The sequence below is a fragment of the Rhododendron vialii genome, chromosome 6a (genome assembly GCF_030253575.1).
Source record: "Rhododendron vialii isolate Sample 1 chromosome 6a, ASM3025357v1".
Classification (NCBI taxonomy): domain Eukaryota; kingdom Viridiplantae; phylum Streptophyta; class Magnoliopsida; order Ericales; family Ericaceae; genus Rhododendron; species Rhododendron vialii.
Genome location: NC_080562.1, coordinates 1,274,084 through 1,295,855, shown reverse-complemented (window position 1 = coordinate 1,295,855; position 21,772 = coordinate 1,274,084). Strand labels below are relative to the sequence as shown.

The 21,772-nt window shown below is 37.2% G+C and overlaps 2 protein-coding genes across 2 annotated transcripts; one reads left to right on the top strand and one right to left on the bottom strand.

Moving 5' to 3' along the window:
• Positions 1 to 943: 943 nt before the first annotated feature.
• Positions 944 to 3,523, bottom strand: LOC131330882 (putative F-box protein At5g55150). Its single transcript, XM_058364623.1, has 3 exons — positions 3,165 to 3,523; positions 1,935 to 2,930; positions 944 to 1,359 (listed from the first exon to the last, which is right to left on the bottom strand). The coding sequence occupies exons 1-2, from the start codon at positions 3,448 to 3,450 to the stop codon at positions 1,939 to 1,941; spliced, it is 1,278 nt and encodes a 425-aa protein (XP_058220606.1). The 5' UTR covers positions 3,451 to 3,523; the 3' UTR covers positions 944 to 1,359; positions 1,935 to 1,938.
• Positions 3,524 to 4,720: 1,197 nt separating this feature from the next.
• LOC131330881 (probable alpha-amylase 2) lies at positions 4,721 to 11,123 on the top strand. Its single transcript, XM_058364622.1, has 13 exons — positions 4,721 to 5,065; positions 6,306 to 6,383; positions 6,541 to 6,574; positions 6,718 to 6,755; positions 7,038 to 7,164; positions 7,253 to 7,479; positions 7,773 to 7,918; positions 8,260 to 8,372; positions 8,722 to 8,810; positions 8,926 to 9,048; positions 9,447 to 9,482; positions 10,641 to 10,739; positions 10,818 to 11,123. Exons 2-13 carry the CDS (start codon positions 6,366 to 6,368, stop codon positions 11,007 to 11,009), a joined length of 1,242 nt encoding a protein of 413 aa, XP_058220605.1. The 5' UTR covers positions 4,721 to 5,065; positions 6,306 to 6,365; the 3' UTR covers positions 11,010 to 11,123.
• The last annotated feature ends 10,649 nt before the right edge of the window (positions 11,124 to 21,772 follow it).

Genomic DNA, 21,772 nt, shown 5'->3' with positions numbered 1-21,772 from the left:
GAATGGGGTGATCCAGAGACTTCCAATATACCTTTTTTTGTGCAATGGGATACGGAAAGAGAAATCGATTCATGTTGTACACGTGTTTGTTCATTGGATTTAGTTTGTGCAAGATGCTTTTGACCAAATCGCACAACTCTTGGGGTTGTGAAGCGATTAATACTGGATTCTATGAGTACCTGGGTATAACGTCAATTCTTTGTTTGTGTACCCTAACATATATACTGGCTACCTAGCTATGGTTATTCAAGAATATCGTGAAATTTTGCATGTACTGAGGATGTCGGCATTCTTGCCAAACCACGACTTCATTTGTGCACTATGCGTTCTTACTTCTTACCGTATCTGCATGCTTATTCTCCATGATAGTGGGATGTGAGTTTGGTTCATGCCGTACAAAATCCAAATGCCAGACAACGGATTGCCTAGTCATAAACTGGAAACAACTAAACTAAGTATGATTTAGTTAGTTCATTTCGGTTTACCAAGTTTTGAATTTCATCCCTTCCATGGGATGGTTTGTCGCAGCTTTGTGTATGTCCAACTATCATTGCAGCATGAGATGGAATAAGCAAAAGATGTAAATGCCTACGATTCTTGATCTTGAAGAAGATACTAATCAACAAGGAAAATCAACTCCCAACCCTGTATTGATTCATCCAGGCTTCAAGAAAATCTAAAAAAGAGATCAAGAACTATGTTTCCAAACTAGAGCATGGATGATAGATTTTTGATGCAATCCTGTAGACTATGAGATAGAACTAGACCACCTTAAGCTCAAACTCCTAGTATTACCCAACACAATCAGATATAGCCAACAAACACTCCATTAACGTCCCCCAAGATCATCATTTAGATAGTACAAGCATAAAAGTTATCATCTTTATATACATACAGAGATGATGTTTTTTCATCTACAGAAAAGGGAGAAAAAAAAAAGACGTGACGCCCTCAGAAAGTTGTTTAAGAATCCTTGGGAATTACGATCTGAAGTCCAAGAAGCAAATGAAACATTTGAAACAAATAAAGGGACACAACAAGAAGATTGTGATGGTATCCAACAAAGCTCACACAATACATTCAAATCGTTCACTGACCAATTTTTAACCAGCAATAAGGTATCAAGACGGATATAATCCACATCATTATTACATACATTCATATACAGGGAAGAATTCATAGTTCAAAGTAAGAGCAAATTGAAAAGGGCACTTGCATGCTTAACATGGATTAGGAGTGACCCAAATCGGTGGCCATCGCATCCAGGGAAGCGAATAACAACAATGTAGAGGATAGTTTTTTATGATCATCCCTGAGAAGGGATGGTTCAGTATTTTGCAGCTGTGTGTTCAACCGTTACTGCAGCAAGAGATAAAATCAGCTAAAGATCCTTTTTGATAACTAAAATCAGCTAAAGATCTTATGTCCATTATTCTTGAATCTTGAAAGAAACAATAAGCATTAAGGAAAATCAAGTCAGAAGCCTGTATTCATTAATACAGACTTCAAGACGAAATTCAAAAAAAAAAAGAACTCGGCTTTCAAATAAGAGCATGGATGAAATAATTTCAGTAATCTATTTTAGAATCTAGACTACGAGATAAAATGTTTGAAGGCAGTGTGGAGCTTAAAGTGTGATCAATTCTAAACAACTTCAGAATCATTGTGGTGAATTTGAGTGATTTCTTGGAAATACTGATTTGAATCTGACCAAGCAAATGAAAATTTTGACACATCAACAATTGGTTACAAGATTGTGGTGGCATCCGGCAAAGATCACACAATACAGAAAAATTGCTCATAGACCAATTATTAAACAGCTTTGAGATGTCTAGACAGCTATAATCATTATCATCACTTAACCACTACAAATATTCAGCTACAGGGAAGCATGCATAATTCAAAGTAAGCAGCAAACTGAAAAGGGCACTTACATGCTTAACAAGGATTGGGAGTGACCCAAATCGGTGGCCATCGCATCTGGGGAACCGAATAACAACAAGGTAAAGGATCAATGCTACCATCTTCCAAATTATAAACACCCAAATCATGATTCCCAGCCATTCCATCGTAATTCAACTCAGAATAATCATCCGTATAGTATATGCAGTTACCTTTACACCCCGGGAAATCAAACGCTGATAACGCCACCGAAGAATTTTCCCCCAAGAACAACATCTGATCCCCTAAACTTGTCACCCTCTCCCACTTTGGCCCACTCAAATCCAGCCTATACACTCTGAATTCCCTAGTCCCATAATCCAAGATTTCTAAATCCAAGTACCGCGTAACCAACAACAGCTCTTCTGATGATAAACTAACCAAGTACAGTAAATCACCACCAATCTGTGGCGGCGTACGAATAAATGAAACCCTAGGAAACTCCTCGGTAACATCACAAACCGCGATTTGACCCAATTTATTCACGGCGTAGAATAATCCATTACAATATATAGCATCCTCACAATAAGATTGGGCATCCTCTATAAATAGCCACGACCGATATCCATTTTTACAGAAAGCGAGATCACCAGTTTGATTTAATATCGCAAACACAATAAAATTAAAATCAACAGAAGGACTCGAGGAGAGAACCACCTTCTTGATGAACAAGTCGCGCATTTCGGACAAGCTACGGGTGGAGACGTCCCCGTTGGGAGCTCGCAGGGTGTACTCGCGGCCGACATCGGAGAAATCGAAGGCGACGACGTTGGGGAAGGAGGAGAGTGGGGGAAGGTGGAATTTGGCGCGGGTGAGGGGATTGAGGAGGAAGAAATCGGGCGACTCGTCGAGGAAGGCGAGGTAGCCGTGGGAGGAGCCGCGGTGGCGGCGGCGGTGGGGGGAGGATTCCGGGAGGTGGAGGGAGTGGGATTTGTTGGCGGAGAGGCTGAAGAAGGGGCGGCTTGTGCTGGTGATTTTCTTGCGTTGACCTGCCCATATTTTTAACCAGAAGAAAGAATTTTATTAATCTTTGAAAACATATCACAAAGATTAAAAAGAACCTAAACATGTGGCAACAAGTCGGAGCAAGAGCATACCCACAAAAGGCACATCTTACACCGACAATCATATGCCGCCAATCATACGCCGCCAAGATCGAAAGGGAAAGAATAACGATTCGAGGAGGTCAAGAAACCAACTAGGAACAAAACCCATGACATTACCTAGCCCGTCGACGAGAACGTGCCGCGTCGCGCCTTGGGTAGAACGGCGGGTCTGGTTGAAGGGAAGCATTAGCCAGGGGAGTTGGGTGGGGAGGTGGAGAGGGGCGGTGGGGGTGGAGAGTCTCCAGGTGGTGGACACGGCTCGGAAGCGGAGGTAGTCGGTGTGGGTGATGAGTTTCTCGGCGATGGTTTGGAGCAATTCCGGTGGGAGTTCAGACCAGCCAACCGCCTCGGGATTTGGCTCGGCCTTGGTGGTCAGCGCTTTCTCCGTCGCAGAAAGAACCATCTAATCTAGGAGACGACAAACTGGAAAACGGTTGATGTGGCGCTAAACCGGTTCTTTTCCCGGGGTTTTGCACGAGCCTTGTATAATGAAGAATTACTATCATTTAATGGATTTTTTTTTTAAGTTAATGACCGAACAAACTTTGAGATTATGTTCGTTTTGGATCTTTAAATCTAAATTTTTTTCTCTATGCATGATTTTTAATAAAAAAATTAATTATTATTCTCATTTCTCTGTCTATTTATCTTCATTCATTACTCTAAAAAACTTTCCTTGAGTCTCAAAACAACATGACCTGAGTGACTCTAAGATTTAAAATATTTTATCTTCATAAGATTCAATTTTGCGATCTCATAGAGAGCAAGCACTTGAACAACCCATTAAGGTTGCCACCGACTGTTTTTTTTAAAGACACAATGTGGGAGACTCTAGAAAAAATATTTGAATCAATCACTATATATGGTGGAAAGGGGTTGCGGACACTGCATCTCACGGATCACTGAATATTCTCTGATATATGATAGGTAAAAATTCGTTGGAACATGATTCTCGCACCTTTTTTTTTCTCCAATCGTACACTTTAATTTTTTTAATTAGGTGAAGTAATAAACCCTTCTACGCTATTTTAAGTGATTTGAACAAGTTGAAGAAGAAAGAATGACTAGAAGGGAATTCTACAAACTCAGCTGATAAAGACAGAAAAAGGATATTTCAACGAGTATTAGGGGTCCAAGATTTATAACATAAGATGACCAAGTGGATATGAGGATTTAATTATATGAAAGTTTCTTTGATTTTAAACTTTAATACTTCTTTCGTCCCAAAATAAATATTTGGTCAGTAAAATGACAACTTAAAAATAATACAAGAAAAATTCAAACAATTTTTTTTTCAACAATTTATTAGATATCTATGAGTTTTTTTTCATTTATGAAAAAAGTTGAAAATTTTTCTTGTGGAAAATGCCTTATTTTTAAGTCATCGTTTTATGAACAGAACATTTATTTTGAACGGAGGTAGTAATATGATCACATGGGTAAGCTTTAATAAATTATCTAGATATGTTTGTTATCTTGATCGGTAATGGTTAATTTTACAAGTCATAATAATTAACATATCTGAGTCATTAATTATCAAGATAAACGGTCCGAATACCACGAAAATTCTCGTACGATTCTCAGAGTCACAGGAACGGTCGAGACGAGTCGATTTGACTTAATTTTTCGCACACTCTGAGGACAGACACGTGGCCTTCGCTCGCACCCTTCGATACGAACGCTTTTATGCATTCCCTCCGAAAAACCAGAAAGGGGGAATCCGAAAAAAGCGATTTTTCACTCTCCGTTTGCGCAACAACTCGAATCTCTTCTCCATTTTGTGAACGAACCATTTGCAAAATTTCATAGCCGTGTGTGTGGTTTTCGTGGCCATCGAATACAATTCCGTCTCTCTGATCAGTCGCTTTTTTCCTTCCCTTTTCTTTATGGACCGAATTCGTGGTTCCACTTCAGTGGAATCAATAATCGGATTCACGCCTTCTCCTTCTCTATATAAGCGCTCTGGGCACGACAGGGATTATCACTCTGAGATCGCCTGCGCAAGAACCGGATTATTGGTTAGTATCTTTCATCACAAACTGAAATATTTAGATGGTTTGTTTCTATCATTTGTTTTGGTTTCATTTTCTCGTTTTCTGTTTCCACTTTGCTTGATTCAAACGGGAAACCTCCCATTTGCTGCGATACGGAAGGATTTGGGCTTACTAAATCTGAGTGAACATTTAGCCCGAGACAGAACATGTAGCCGACGCTCAATTGATTGGGACACATGGCTCGGTTTGGTTTGGTTTATGTACTTGTGTTGTGAAATTAGTTTTTAAAAAAAATGTCGCTTTTGAAATAAGAGCTGATAAACAAATCAAGTTACTCGAGTTTGAGCTGATGTTCATTTGTTAAAAGCTCGTTCGAGATCGGCTTGTAACATAAGCAAAAAAGCTTGAAACTTTTTTTGCAGCTCATTAAGCTTTTAAACGATGCTCGAACAAGCTACAGATAGGCTCGCTATGATGTATAACAAGTTCAAGGTGCTCGAGAATCGAGATCTCCATTAAAGCCCGTTCGAGAGTGGCTCGTCTCATAAACGAGCTAGGCTTGAACATGTTTGGAAGTTTGTTAAGTTTTCAAACAAAGCTTGAACAACTAAGTACTAGGCTCGTTCGGCTCATTTTTCACCCCTGCATATTTCCCCAGTTATTCAGATGTGTTGAGAATAGCAATGCAAGATTGAGATGAAACGGAAGTAATTAATAGGGGGTTAATGACTTAATGTGTCACAGGGAAATTCGTCTACTGTCTGTAGTAGAACAGCATGAAGGGAAAAAATTGTTTGCTTTGTAGTTTTTGGTTCTTTGTTTTTCTGAGGAGAGTATCTGGGCTTCGCTTCGAGTCTTTAACTAATTCTTGTAGTTCTTCCTTCCCAGATATATTACTACTTACAACTTACAAGCCTAAGTCGTGGAGTATAGTAATTTTAAGAGACCGTGAGGAATGAATTGTGGATTGGTCCATCCGTTACAGGTTTTTGTATGGAATTATAGATGCAAATAACATTTGTTACTTTCTTTGCTATGAAAATTTGAACTTGTTAAGATGGTCAGGATGCCTTAGTTCTGATGTCGAACAGACGGTATTTAAGCTTGTTTTAAGTCTTAATTTCTAACCTACTAAACTGAGAGACAACTGATCTGCAATATGGTATTATTCCTATTATAGTCAGATAACTTGGAGTTGTTCAGTGCACTGTAGTTTGACAGTATATGGAAAACATCAATATGAGTTGATTATATGTGGATGCAGGACTTTTGCTTATCTTTTTCGATTCAGTGTCGAAGTTTCTACAACCACCTTTGATCCAAGATGGGTTACCTGAGCAAGGTATGATCCTACTTCAGTTCTTCTTTTCCAGTTTAGTGTTTTCAGATCAGTGATCTTTCTGAGGACTATTTTTTATTCATTTCTATTGTAAGTAGAATATGTTGTGAGCTAAACTACTTGTTTAGTTACTTGACCTGATCACATCTTGCAAATGCAGAACCAAGTTGAAAGTATTCAGGAGACTGATGTTGGTATGCTTTTCTCCCCCGAATCCTTTAACACATAATCATCTATATCAGCTGTCAGATTAACATTTCAAGTTTTCCTTTTCTGTGAGAGGAAAGACATCGGTTTTAGGATTGCTGGATAACGTTCAGAGTTTATTCATTTGCAGGAGCAGTAGTACGCAGTGGTAGAGAAATTCTATTGCAGGTAAATTCCAATGATGGCCTACTTATTTTTACTAGAAATAGGTATAAATTCAGCTAGTTCGACATTTCAATCCTGTCTCCAACTCATATCGAGTGGGACTCGATGGTACTATGTAATATAGTTTAATAAGTTTAGTAGTAAAACTGGAAAAAGAAGATGAAGTTATGGATTCTGCGAGCTCTCTGAGGGTCGTGGTTAGATTATGTTACCTCTAGTGTATTTTACTTCTCAATTCTTAAAGCCTCTTAAGTTTGGACAACTGACTAACAATTTACTTGACAGGCTTTCAACTGGGAGTCTCATAAACATGATTGGTGGAGAAATTTAGAGAGCAAGGTTCCTGATATTGCAAAATCCGGGTTTACATCAGCATGGTTACCTCCAGCAACTAATTCCTTCGCACTTGAAGGTTGGAAAAAATCACCTTAGAACTCCAACTAATTTTTCTTTTGTGTATACACTTTAACCAATGGGTCTTCCTTTTCTACTGTTTGCAGGATACCTTCCTCAAAATTTATATTCTCTCAATTCATCATATGGCTCTGAACATCTCTTGAAAGCTTTACTTTACAAGATGAAGCAATACAAAGTTAGACCAATGGCTGACATAGTCATCAATCACCGTGTTGGGACTACCACAGGACATGGAGGAAGGTATAATCGTTACGATGGAATTCCATTATCATGGGATGAACGTGCTGTTACGAGCTGTACTGGTGGTTTGGTAAGGGTAGTTATTGTAGTTAATTTAATTTCAGTCCTGCCAAACGGAAACTGGGATGTTACTGTCTTGGTTTGCATGGTTGCTTTGTAGCTTCAAAAAATGCTAGTATGTGAAATCAATTATGATGAAGACTTCTTGTATAAATAGCTTTAAATTAGACTAGAAATGATTGCTCCATATGATCCAGTCTGCAATTATTACCGTATTGACAAATCTCCTAGGGATGCATGACTTTGCCATAAAATCTCGTTTCCATCGTCATTGCTTTTATACATGTTAATCTCTGCTTCCAGGGTAATCAAAGCACTGGGGACAATTTTCATGGTGTTCCGAATATTGATCATACCCAGCTGTTTGTTCGGAAAGACATTATTGGGTGGCTAAAATGGCTTCGAGATACAGTTGGCTTCCAAGATTTCCGATTTGATTTTGCAAGAGGGTAATGTTATTATGCATTGCATTTCCCCTTCTGTTCCTTCCTCTTTTTGAGTTCTGGAGGGTAGTTTGGAATGAAGGGAAAAGTGGGGGGTGGAGCCCTTTGGCCCCTGGTGCTTTGGATAATCCAGGTGATTCTAGGTGGAAAGGCTAAATATTGAGTATAGCCATAAGTTTTGGCAATATTCTTATGAAGCAGCCGTCTTAGATGTTAATCGTGTTATCATAGCTGGCATTCTCTGCTTCTACCATAGCACTAAGACACTGCCCCTTTTCTGTGTATTTACTACTACTCTCCTCTTAAGGTTTTCATTTGCAACTTTTTCTTGTCAAATCTTCTTTTAGTTATTCAGCACAATATGTGAAGGAATACATTGAGGGTGCAAAGCCTCTTTTTTCTGTTGGAGAATGGTGGGATTCTTGCAATTACAATGGTCACCACTTGGAGTACAACCAAGGTATTTTATTCTATTATGGTCAATCCAATGGATAGCAAAAGTGTCACTAAATATTAAGCTGAACTTGAGACATTTGTTTCGCTTTGCCTCTAGTAATTAATTCCCAATATCTCCCTTACCCCTGTTGATTAGGAGCATCCTCAGTGTCTTTTAATCGGAAAGAATTGATATACTTTTCGCTAAGTTCATTTTTGTTTGTGTTTTCCTGTAGTGAATTTGTTGAGTTGAGTAGTCCTATTTTATTTCCAAGGCAGAATATTAATTGTTTCATGAAACATTTCACCTGGAAGAAACTTTCGTTCGTAAAAAAAATAATCTCTTCTTTCGTTGTCTTTTAATCTACATGCAGATAGTCATAGGCAACGGATTATCAATTGGATTAATGGCACAGGGCAGCTTTCTACTGCATTTGACTTCACAACTAAGGGAATTCTTCAGGTATATTCCTGAGGCAGTTTGTACACACAGGGACTTTTTTCTTTTCAGGAGGAATTGATTTTCTTGAACTGAAATCCATCCTATTTCTGTCATTTATGACTATGTAACTACTCAGGAAGCTGTAAAGGGAGAGCTCTGGCGTCTTCGTGACGCTCAAGGGAATCCACCGGGAGTGATGGGTTGGTGGCCTTCAAGGGCTGTCACTTTCTTAGATAACCATGATACAGGCTCAACACAGGTAATAATTCTTCCATATTATTCATAAAAAAAATATGGCATAAATGCTTCCAAGGCTGTTCTTCTTTGTTCTGATATCCATACACTGCATTAACACATGTACGAATTTTCGTCCCTCTTGTTTACTGGTGCGACCTTATTTATCTCCTCAGGAGCATTATTTAACTGTTACTAGCTTGTCTGTTATTGACTTCAGATGGAAAGAGGTCTCCCCGTTAAATTTATTGACTTTTTTTTGTATTATGTTTGATGTATTCGTATCAATGACATCTGTCTAGAAAACTTTTCATGATAACTTGGAGTTGCGTCATATGTTTTCTCATATGTTAATGTTCTAGAAGCAAACTTATGATCCTTAAAGCGAGTTGGTGCTTACTCATGGTTGTTCCACTCTTGCAGGCTCATTGGCCTTTTCCTTCATACCATGTTATGGAGGTATTCTAATTTTTGTATTTGCCAGATTCCTTGCCACCTGTAATACTTGAGTTTTTTTTATGGAGCTAGACTTATAAGCTGGTTCAAAAAGAAAAAAAAAGAAGAAGCTAGAGTTAGGGGAGAAAAAGTGGAAGATCTGCATTGGAAAGTTCTTGAAATGATATGCCTTAGAGCTTTTTGACCGTCTCTTGATCCTCTCAATATGTCGTCCATGTCCAACTTTACAACCTTGGGCTCGTTTGGATGCCACATTATGAAGGGGTATTGTCCAATCCCCCCTTCTAATCCGTGGGGCCGGTTCTATGGCGTGGTTTAAGAAGACAAAAACCGGGGGATTTGATAATACCCCCTCCTCCATAACCCCCCCTAATGCCCCCTGAGGGGGGCTAACATATGGCTAGGGTTTGAACCGGCATTGTGGAATCCCCCCTCCTAATACCCCTCTCTCTTCCATTTCAACTACAAAACAACCTTATCCTTTCATTTTATCCCTCATCCAAACCAAGTATTATTTAATCCCCCCGTCACATCAATGTGGGCCCACCCTTCTTACATAATACCCCCTACTATTCAATCCCCCCTTCTTACATAATACCTCCAAATCTAATCCCACATCCAATTGAGCCCTTTAGATTATATTCTTCATGTTGAACTTAATATCACTAACATAGTACCATTAGAAGGAACAAAAAATTTAAATTATCTTAGGTTGATTACATACCAAATCAATATGATTTTCTGGTTAATGATCTTAAATTGTGGCCTACCATTCAACTGGCACTAGCTAATAGTGAACAAGGAGGTATTGTGAGCTTATGTGCTAGTTTAGTAGTAACTTGATTATGAAAAAATTGCCACTTTTGGAACAAATATCTTCATTGACTTAATCTAGGGTACTGAAAGATCTGGCTATTTCCTTTTTTCTGGATGCATGAGCTAAGGCTTCTTTTGCTGTATAGTTTTCCGGTTTCGAGAAGGGAACTTGAATTTGTATGGCCACATCTCCCAGCGATTGAACAATCATCATGCCAATCCAGTTGGACACCACTTCTTTCACTACTACTAAATGCACAGCTACACCATATCTATTTCCTTTTCCTCTTTACTGGTTCTTCATTTACTCAAATTTGGATTGCTGGCATTGCCTTCACCATCCAGGGCTATGCATATATACTCACACATCCAGGGATACCAACAGTTTTTTACGATCATTTCTACGATTGGGGTAACTCCATTCACGACCAAATAGTGAAGCTGGTACGCTTACTGACTTTATTCTACCATTTGGATTGGTCTTTCTTGAGCTGCTCTAAGATTCTCCGAGTAAATGTGCAGATGAACATTCGAAAAGGTCAAGACATTCACAGCCGATCGTCTATCAGGATTTTTGAAGCCCAGCCGAATCTCTACTCTGCTGTCATTGGGGATAAAGTTTGCATGAAGATCGGTGATGGTTCCTGGTGCCCCGCCGGCAGGGAGTGGACTCTAGCGTCTTGCGGCCACAGATACGCAGTTTGGCACAAATAGTTTTGCTGAGAAATCACTTAGTTGTAGTATAAGAGCACATGTTATTTCCTCCTTGTTCGGGTGGTTTGGTTGAGTGCTTACTTTGATATAAGAATAAACATTTGTTTCGAATGAGGCTTCCGATCTTAAATTTTACTGAGGATGTCTTTTTGCGGCCTCTGGTTGAGTGCTTACCTGGAGGTAACGGATTCGAGTCGCGAAAACAGTCTCTTTTTTTGTAAGGATATGGCTGCGTACATCAACCCTTTAATGGTAGCTGTGTGGATCTCTAGCTTTGTATGGTGAATTCATCATGGGTGCATGCATTCGTCATTGGAAAGAGGCCAACACCCACAGGCCACATCACATCACATCATGAACCGTGTGGTCTTCAACCTAATGATTCATGTCTTGAAGAGTATAAAGTACTGCAACAAAATCCACACCACGTTCCTCTCTCTTTCTTCTTCCCTTTCCCTTCAATCAAACAACGAAATCCATTTGCTACCATTATTCTCTCTCTCTCTCTCGTGACTCTACTGTTCCAGGATTCACTATCCATCATTGAGAAGCACTTCACTCCATATCCTATTTTCCACCTCAGCTAATCAACCTGTGTAATTATTCTCTATCTTCACTTGTTAATTAGTTTCCACTCAGCTAATCAACCAGTTTTTCCTTTTGTAAGGCTCCGTTTTGTTATGGTTCTTTTTTTTTTTTAAAGGTAACGTATTGTGAGAAAATGACATATCTCATAAAGCAAAAAATAAGTACTATTTTAGTATTGAAACACACCCTAAGTCCTACATTCATTCCAAGAGCGTGCACTCTCTCTCTCTGGGCTTAAAAAGTCAACAAGAAAGGTCATTTCCTGGTTTCATTTTGTCTATCGAAACATATCTTCCCGGCCCCTTTTTAGAGAACCCATTGGTGGGTGAAATTATTACTTGCTTTTGGAGCATGTGGTGCTTTAGAAACCTTTGTCATCACATTTGTGTGGGCTTCACCATTAAGTGTGTAGTTCTCACACAAATGTATGATGAAAGATTCGTATGGAGCACCATGTGGCGATGATCCAAGAGCATTGAATAATCGCTCAATTTTTTTGGATCTTTTCTATCATCGAAACTACTGTATATATTTTTCAAATTTGATGACGAGATCATTAAAAATGTCAAAAATCCATATTTACCCAATGTCCTTCAATACATGATTGTCAGAAATTTATCATAAAAGAAATTAAATATCACAAGAAATCAAACGCTGATAAATGTATTGCGATCATCTGTTGAATGATGTAAGATCAACGCCAATTCCAGCACAATTGTAATTTTCAAGAGCTGTTAAGAAATAAATCCGATCATCTTGCGGGGCCCACAATTGGAGCAGCAAAATCTTTCATCATCAACATGAGTAAACATTATATTTTTCTACGGAATCAATTAAAATCATGAAATTCTCTGCTCTAAGTGAGATTTATTACCCACCTGTTCTGACTAATTAATCACATTTGAAGAAGGGTAGGGTAATCTCTTTGACTCTTTTGTGGACTCTGGGCGTTGAAGCTTAGTCCCTCATGAGTGGGTTTCTAAAATGCAAATGATTAAAGATGGTAAAATGGCGCTATTTGTGTCAACCATTTTACTCTGCCTGCCATGCATACCACTCCTCTCCATTATTATTATTTTTGACTATTAATGATGTCCGGGCCAACTTACTTGTAGCTCGACTAATCCCTTTTCTGTCAAGTCAAAGCCAGATCATTCACTCCTCTCCATTCTCGTGTAGTTTTCCTACTATATGCTAATAATCTTTTCTACTACTAGTATATGATAATCTTGATTGGATTAACTGATTGATCAGTTTGTTTGATATTAAACTTACTCATTTATTCCTACAGTAAAAACATGTTTTTTCCCCCCTCTGGGTATTGCAGCTTGCAAGGTTACATAGAACTACTAGTGGTACTAGAATACGCACTCCGGTCATATTGAATACGTACAGTTTATCAGTTATCTACGTTAAATCTATTTTTAATTCAAAATATTCGTACATAAATTCATTACAATGTTGGCCCAAAAATTGGTCAAACAAACGTGATATCCGATATTAGATATGAATTTTTACGTGCAAATATTATGAATTTTTATACAACTAGTATAAATTCAAAATGAATTCAAGGTGTGCATATCGTAATTGCGCAAGGGTGGGTAGATGTAATAGTATTAGCCCAAATGATACCGTGCAATTGACGATCACTTTAGGGAGGCAAATATAGCAATTTAGTCCTAATTAAAACTACAGTAGTATTTTGATATGGGAATCTAAAGTGAGTTTATATTTCTAAACTATACTTACTATGATTAACTCTAATCAAAAGGGACATAGTACTATGATTATGTATTGAACCCATGCTTAATTATAGTAAAGTTATTAATTAATTAGTAGCATGGCTCTTATTTTGAAAGACCAACTGATGCAATTAGCAAGCTCGCAATCATGAAAAGGTGGGATTAATTACATGCATGACATGATGATACCAGATGTATGCATTATGCATGCATTGAGAAGTGTGAGATGCATGCTAAAATTTTCAAATAATCTAGTTGGTGGGAAGTTTTTGGGTGCCGAGCGAATACCACACACGTGGTATTCCGTTGGCGATCCGAGTTGTCCAAACTTATTTTGGACGGTCCAAATTTTATAAAGAGAAAAAAAGGAGTGAGAGTGGTGGGGTGAGGGAATAAAATATGGGCCGTCCAAAAACACGTTTGGACGGTTGGGATCATCGACGGGTACTGCTCGGCACCCAAAAATTTCTCCTCATTGGTCAACCAGTTAAAGTCACTTGAATTTGATTACGTCTTAAGCCTGTCATTATTACCAACCTTGGCGGATACTTAAAGGGAAATGATTTTGCCACTCTTTTTTTGTTAACGACACTCCCCTGCAAGTGTGTTTTTGCACCAAAAATATATTTGTAAGGGAGTGACGTTAACAAAAAGGAAAATGTCAAAATCAGCAGCCTACTTAAAAACATTATTGTAGTTTATTTCAAAAGGAAAACCTAGATTGTATTCATACTAGATTAGCATGTGATGGAAATAGAAAAATAGAAGGATAAAAAGGTCGTGTGATCGATGTCAATGGTTAAATTAACTTAAAATTCCAACTACATTGAAGGTAATTAAAAATTGAGTTCATCTTTAATGAGAATTAAGTACACTGTTTTTATCCTTAGAGATAATTTTCTCTTTAAAAAAAGGTGAAAAGAAATTACTCTAAACTCGTGCCAATCTTAAGTTAGAATTTCCAGATCCCATCTCTTCAATGGAAGCTAGGGCTTGTAGTGCCACTAAATAGGCCTCGTCCGGACGTGTGTCAACAAAAGCCAATTGGATAGATATCAATCGAACCAGATTATCTTGAAAGTGTATTTCTAAAATAATGTAATTCTTTTCGTTTATTTATTCAAGGCATATGTGATGTGACTCATTGATGAGTTACCCTCGTCTACCCAACTTGAATTTTTTCCATAATTATTATGCGTTGAGTCTATAAGATGAAAAATTCAAATTACGTGCTGAAGATGAGTTTGAAGCCCAATATTCAGAGGTCCCAACAGCCTGCTGTGGCTGGGTGCCGGCTCCCCACCTGCATCATTGCATGCACCACAACCCAAGAAGCCCTCTCTTTTCTTCATAAAGGAAGATTATGCAGAAGAATGAAGAAGAAGAAGAACAAAAGGTGAGATTAGTTCAAGAAGTTATAAAGTGATGCATATGAACTTTTGCAAAGCGTAGACCCAATGTATATAATGCTAAATAATGGGACCAAAACCTAAAGTTACATCCTAAAGTAAAAATGGTTCTAACCCTGAGGGGTAGGGATGGTGGTCAAGTGGTTTGCTCCCTACTATAGACAATTCTTACAAAAAAAAATTCTTTGACTTTGAATGTAACCCCCGTTGGCGGACGGTGTGATTAGTATCGTGAGATTAGTAAAAATGTGCATTGACCCGGACACCTAATTATCAAAAAAGAGTTACATCGTTCCGAAAGAGATTTCATGCCTTTGAGCCTTTAAACGTGGGGACTCTGTAGTGATAATCCGGATCATCCGTTTCCCCAATCGATGGTTTAGATTCCTTGTTAATTTTTACCGGCCATAGTTTATCTTTTATTTGTAAAAGATAATAAATACTCATATATTTGAACCATTGATTGTCAAGATAAACGATTTAGATTGCGGATTACAAAGAATGCTACAGACTTGCTCATTATAGGATCCCTGCTCCGCCTTTAAAACCCCAAAAGAGAAGAAGAAGAAGAATTTCACCACTTTGTTAATTAATCCTCTTTGGGAACAGAATAAAGCTCGTAAAACAGAATGGTTTTTTTCAGTCAAATGAATGATGAAACAGAAGACCCGCTTAAAGAGGCCGGCGGACTCAATAAAAGGACAAGGAGCTAGCCAGGAGGAGTACGTAGCTGCGCTCCCCAATTCTGACTAGTAATTAGACTTCTATATACGTAGACTATGTTTCTATTTGGCAAAAAATAATGTCTTCGAAGAACTGTTCGCGATTCGGTTTTAAGCGGATTGGTTCGGTTCTTAGGCAGATTTGCATTAACCAAATTGTTGTTTTCTCCATCCGCAACCGTCCGTGAGTGTTTCATGGTTCGGTCGGTTTAGTTTGCAGTTTAGGCGGTTGGGATTAGTCGGTTTGGGCGGATTTGAAACAGCCTAAACACTTCGGAAAAAATTAAAAAGCTTCCAAAACTTTGCATCCGTAAAAATGTTATATTACTTAAGTAACATTTTTTAAAATAAAACACGTTCATATCTACTCTAAAAAACTCTTTGAAACCCAAAAATCAGATAGCAAAACACACACATTCATATTTACCTCATCCACCACCCGACCGTGAGCGTTGATCGGTCGGATCGGTTTGGATATGGTTTGAGCAGATTTAAGCTTGTAATCTATTTTTTATATAAATACCAGAAATTTAAAAAGTATAGTAGCACAATAAAACATTAAAGAACTTCGTGTTGCCTCAAGACTAGCCAATAATTTTTCGTATTGAAATAACGTTGAAATTTCTATGTCAATAACAAGTAGCATGGTAATGGCGTACTGTCGAATTTATGAGTACTATTTTGGTGGGGTAATAGTTTATTGTGAAGGGTTTAACTCTTTCTTATATTTTTTTATTTTTTACTTTGGGCGGATTGGGCAAATCCAATCCGCATCTCATCCACTCGTGGCGAATTGTTATTTTTTTCATCCACATTCATCCATCACATACCTCAATTTGGTTCACGAACGGATCAATTTGGACGAATTAGTCTATTTTGGCTGTTCGATTGATCCGCTGGATAGCCCTACTTCGAATTATAAATTTACCCATTCAAAATCTTTATAACCCCTTGGTTCATGGTAAACAAGTCATACGGCATTTACAGATTAACACCGAGTATAGATCAGTAGGCCATATGATAATTACAGATTCTCATCCGAATACAGATATATAGACCAAGCCCTAAAACTAATGATAAGAGACGAAACTGATATCCAGTGCCTGAGCAAGAACTATCGCTCATTCTATACCGTAATCAACAAAGATCGGCTTAAGTGGAACTAGTACCCAGACACCAGACGTCTCAGGACGGTGGAGCTTCATATCAAAGACAACATAAACCTGATGAAAATTAGGTATCGGATCTAGAGAAACCAGACCGGAACAAAACCCTGGGGGAAACCTGCTTGGACATAAACCGGACCCAATATCCGAATAGAAACTGGCTTAAACATCCGAACGAAACAAAACTAAAGAAAAAACAGAAAAGAGACCTTCGGTCTTGGAGATGTTGCCAGACAAGCGCCGCCATGTAAACTAAAGACTTATTTGTTGGAGGGAGTTGAGTCACCCTAACTACATCTCATCGTCAGATCTAGCCCAAGACAAACGGGGGGGGGGGGGGGAGGGGGTGGGGGAATGGTAGTGGAGCGGTGGAGAGGGAGGAGGAGGCGGTAGAGGAGCGACGAAGGAAAAGCGGTGGAGGTGATGAGAAGGAGGCGGTGGAGAGTGGATCTGATTGGAGATGGATAACGAAGGATGGAGAGTTGAAAGAGTGTGGCCGGCGAGGAGGAGGGGGTGGAGCAAGGGGGCGGCAGCCCCACCCCCAGGAAAACCTAGATCTAGAGTCGCCTCTTTTTTCTAGAGACTTTGTAGTACTCCCTCCGTCCCATAATATTTGTCCAGTCCGTAAAACGGAAACGTAAAAATAATACAATTTTTGTAAGAAAAGATGGAAAAAAATTCAACAATTTACTAGATCTTGATGAGTTCTTTTAACTTATGAAAAAAATTTGAATTTTTTCTTGAAAGAAATATACTCCCTCCGTCCCTTTTTAAGTGTTTTGCTTCGTAACTCCAACTTATTAAAAAGTCATCATCATTACACCTTTCACATCAACTTTTTCCTCCACTTTCCTTACTTACCCATCATCATTACACTTTTACTCACTAACTTTTCAAAATAAAATCTACTTTTAGGGACAAAATAGACAATACATTAACTTTTACCCCCCTAACTTTACAAAATGAACACTTATTAAGGGACAACCCAAAATGGAATACTGGACACAAAAAAGAGACGGAGGGAGTATTATTTTATAGTCCTCGTTTTACGGACCGGATAAATATTATGGGACAGAAGGAGTATTGTTTTGCTGGTTAATTAATTGCCATGGGCAGCAGTTATTGCCAAGTAAATTTCCCAATGAATGAATGAACCTTACCCTTGTGAATTAAAAAAAAAAATTGCATTGTCCCAATGATTCAATCATGGCTCTGTCTGACATAACTCCAGTAGAGACAACTGGCCTAGGAGGTGTAAAGATGGCAGTGTGTCTTATTTCCGGTTGTGCTGTAAACAGTATATTTACAATATTAATCAATCAAAGCCGTTTATTTGCGCAATCGATGGCTGAAATTCATTTTTAATTATAATCGGTCGCAATTAATTCTTATCCGAAAAAATTTCATTAACATCTTAACCGACCAAATCACTTTTGAACGGTCATAATTAAGTATTGTAAACAAGTGTTTACTGCACAGCTGAAAATAAGATTCGTAAAGATGTTTAGATAAAGAGAACAAACCAACGTACGTCCATCTTCAGTCCCAAAAGATATGCCTATGATTCTTCTTCCGATTTTGTTTCTTTTCATGGTTGATACTTGATACTACTCCCTCCGTCCCGATTTATTTGTTTTCTTTTTGACTTTTTGAAAGTGTTTGATCTCTCAAAAAATTGGCTATAATTTTCAATTCGTAATATTTTTAATATGCAATATGAATCTTGTTTGATAAATCTCAATTAATTTTATTATACAAAATCTTTAAAATCATAAAAAATATTATAAAATATAAAATATAAATATATTTTTGAAGGACACGTATTTCGACAATTGGATAAACAAATTGGGACGGATGGAGTAGTAATTGTAGTAGTAGTAGTGATTACTCTATAGTAGTAAATGGATATGGTTGGGGGTAGATTTGAATCTTCAATAGGATCAAAAAAAAAAAAAAGAAGATTTGAATCTTCAATTACTCTATAAAATTGACCACCATGTGGGTTTACTGCGGTACATGCAAAAGGTCAAAAACTGTTCGACGCTCATGTGAATTCTTCTTTTGAGAGGGGTTGTTTGGGTAATGTATTGAGGGAGAATTTTTTGAAGTAATAAGTGAAGAGATAGATTCAAATATTACACTAGTGATTAACTTATGCATAATAATTTTTTGGTTCAAACTTGTTTAATTTTTTTTGGCATTTGTTAGTTTTACACTAAACTTTTATGTGATATGGGTGAGTAAAGTCGAGAGGAATCGAAAAAGTAAAAAATTATGACTTTTACATAAGTGTTTTGGGAAATATCCAAAGAAAAACTCAAAAAGTGACCTTACTCACCCATATTTCTCAAAAATTTAGAGTAAAACTGACAAATGAAAAAATAAAAATAAAATAATTGAATACAGACAAAAGCATAAAAATGTGTTGCATAAATTAATCACTAGCATGAACGCTCCCGGCTCGAAAACTTATTAAAGTCGTACTCATGGTGCATTCTTCTTGACTTTTTTGTCTAAAAATTTTCCTAGCGTTTTTTACTTTTCACCACTTTTTGTTGAGCTTTTTTCATAATTTTTAGAGTTAATCATTCATCTCAATGAGAGAAATTAGAAAAATATAGAACTGTGGACTGATATTGAAAAAAAAATTATATAAGATTACACTTTAGAAAAAAAAAAAAAAACCACAGTTTTGTTTGATATATTTTCCTCCAATGCGAATTTAACAACAATTCAGAAAAGACGAACAAAACACACAAAAGATAAAAATAAAAATAAAAAGAAGTTAAAAAGAATAGAGCCGAGAGATTAAAGGTTCTGAGAACCCAAGTGAACAAATCCCATTCGGACTACTTGCGTGTATTTTGATTACCTTTTAAAGAAGTAAATCTATCGTTAACTAGGAGACCCAATTAAACTCAAGATAAAGTCTCGTTTGAACCGATTCTACAAGAGTTGATAGTCCATGGAACTATGGAAGTTACTCTTCTTTTTAAAAAAATAGACTTTTAAACGATTTTGTAGTTAATACTTTAATATGGTATCAAAGCATGAAGACAATAGATCGTGCATTCTAATTTCATCGCCTACTTGATATGTTAGGTGAAGTAATCTTTAGAATATATTAATCAAGTTTGGATGGCTTAATTAATGAGCAATGTGGGACAAGTCTAACACTCTCCCTCATGTGCAACCCGGATGCACGTGGAGGTGACAGACCAGGAGACCAGGAGCTAAGCGATTGACTCGAGCGACAGAAGTGACAGAAACTTTCCCACGAGAGTTGAGGCTACCCAAGACCTAACTATGATACCATGTTAGATCTCTTGGAGGGTTTCAACCTAAAACCAATTGGCAATAGGTGAAGTAACCTCTCGAATATATTAGTGGCTTAAATGAGCGATGTGGAACAAGTTAAACATTAAATCAAAATTTGTACCAAATCATTCATCCTAACATGTGTTAGCCCTTGTATATATGTAGAAGAGAGCTTGACCACACATGATGGGATGCATATAATAAATTACCCTCTTTCTTAATTACAACTTGAGGTTAAAATGTAACAAACACATTTTAATTTTACTACACATGACACAGCAACAATTTCAGTGGGAGAATAGTTTGCAGACTTTGAATTCCATTTTCAAGCGCTTATAATATGCTTTGAGACACCTATTCCGTTGGAGTTTTTATTTTCCGTTTTATGGTACATGTCATTTTCTCACAATACATCACATTTAATTCAAAAAATAAGTATTTATTTAAAAAATAAATACTTACTTTTCTTAGCGGAACGGGACTGATTATATATGTGAAACATGAGATTATAGGTATAAGAAATTAATCGAATAGTCAAAATAGAAGATCTTTTATCCTTTCAAACAAAACATATACTCCTATGTTATAATTTTTTAAAAGTCTTTTATACCAATGAAAAGAGGTCAATAACAATTTTAAACGAATTAAAAAATTCAATAACATCTCAACAAACTTTTATATTGCTTATTTGAGAAATGCACGTTTTCTCCTAAAAGGCAACTAAAAAGAGATGGATGGAGTGGTATTATTTTTAGAACCCCTTCCGCTTTTGGTCCTTAAAAAATAAATATTTATTTACAATTTTCAAACTTAAAAATAATAGGTTTGCTGAAATAAAAATAAAAAATATGCAATATATATATTATTTGATAGATTTCAATGAGATCTATTAAACCCTACAAAAAAAAATTAAAAAAATTATTTCCGTAAACCCATTATTTTTAAGTTTGAAAATAGGTGCTTATTTTTTAAGTATTTACTATATATTTGAGAAAGCGGATTATGGAAGTTTGGCATTGCTAGTTCATGGAGTAATTATTCAGCATGTTCGGAGTACCATGCGGTGTTGTCTACGTAATGCTCCTAATCATTTGTGTAGCGACAAATCATTTTTTATCGGCAAAAAGATTTTTAGTAAAACTCAAAAAGCTACAAATCATACGACAAGGACATTATCACATGTTGTTCCAAATTATTATTAATTTTTTTTATGGGTGAGCTGCTGACTGCTGGTAATGTGAACTGTACGTATTTATGAGAGAGGGAGAGGGAGAGAGAGAGAGAGGGGAGGAGGAGGAAGGAGCGTGGGCTCTAGGAATGATGAGTGCGACGTATCACTCGACAAAAAGGAAGGATTTTTTTTTCAGCCCTTTTTCCTCTTATCTTTCTTCTCTCTTGGAAAAGATGAGAAGAGAGAAGCTGGTTATATAATTGGTTTAATGCTTTAATACTAGTAAGATTGAGAGTAGTAGCTAGCTATATAGGGTCAAAACTAGTATTGGGATTTTGGACTTCGCCGCTTCAGCCTCTTGGGTGGGATTAATTTCGGCTCAATGGTGTTCTTATTTTGGCCTCTTGCCACGTATAGGTTTCGGTTTCGGATTGGGCAAATTGTTTTTTTGAGCATGATGTCATCTCTTTATTTCTATTAGGCTCTGTTCCAAAAATTTTCTTAAAAAATAAGCAGCTTATTTCACATTTTCAAACTCAAAAATAATGTAAATGAAAAATATATTTTCAATTTTTTTTGCATCGTATAAAAGATCTCGATGAGTTCTTTCAAACAAGATCCAAATTTCATATTTTTAGATTTCAATA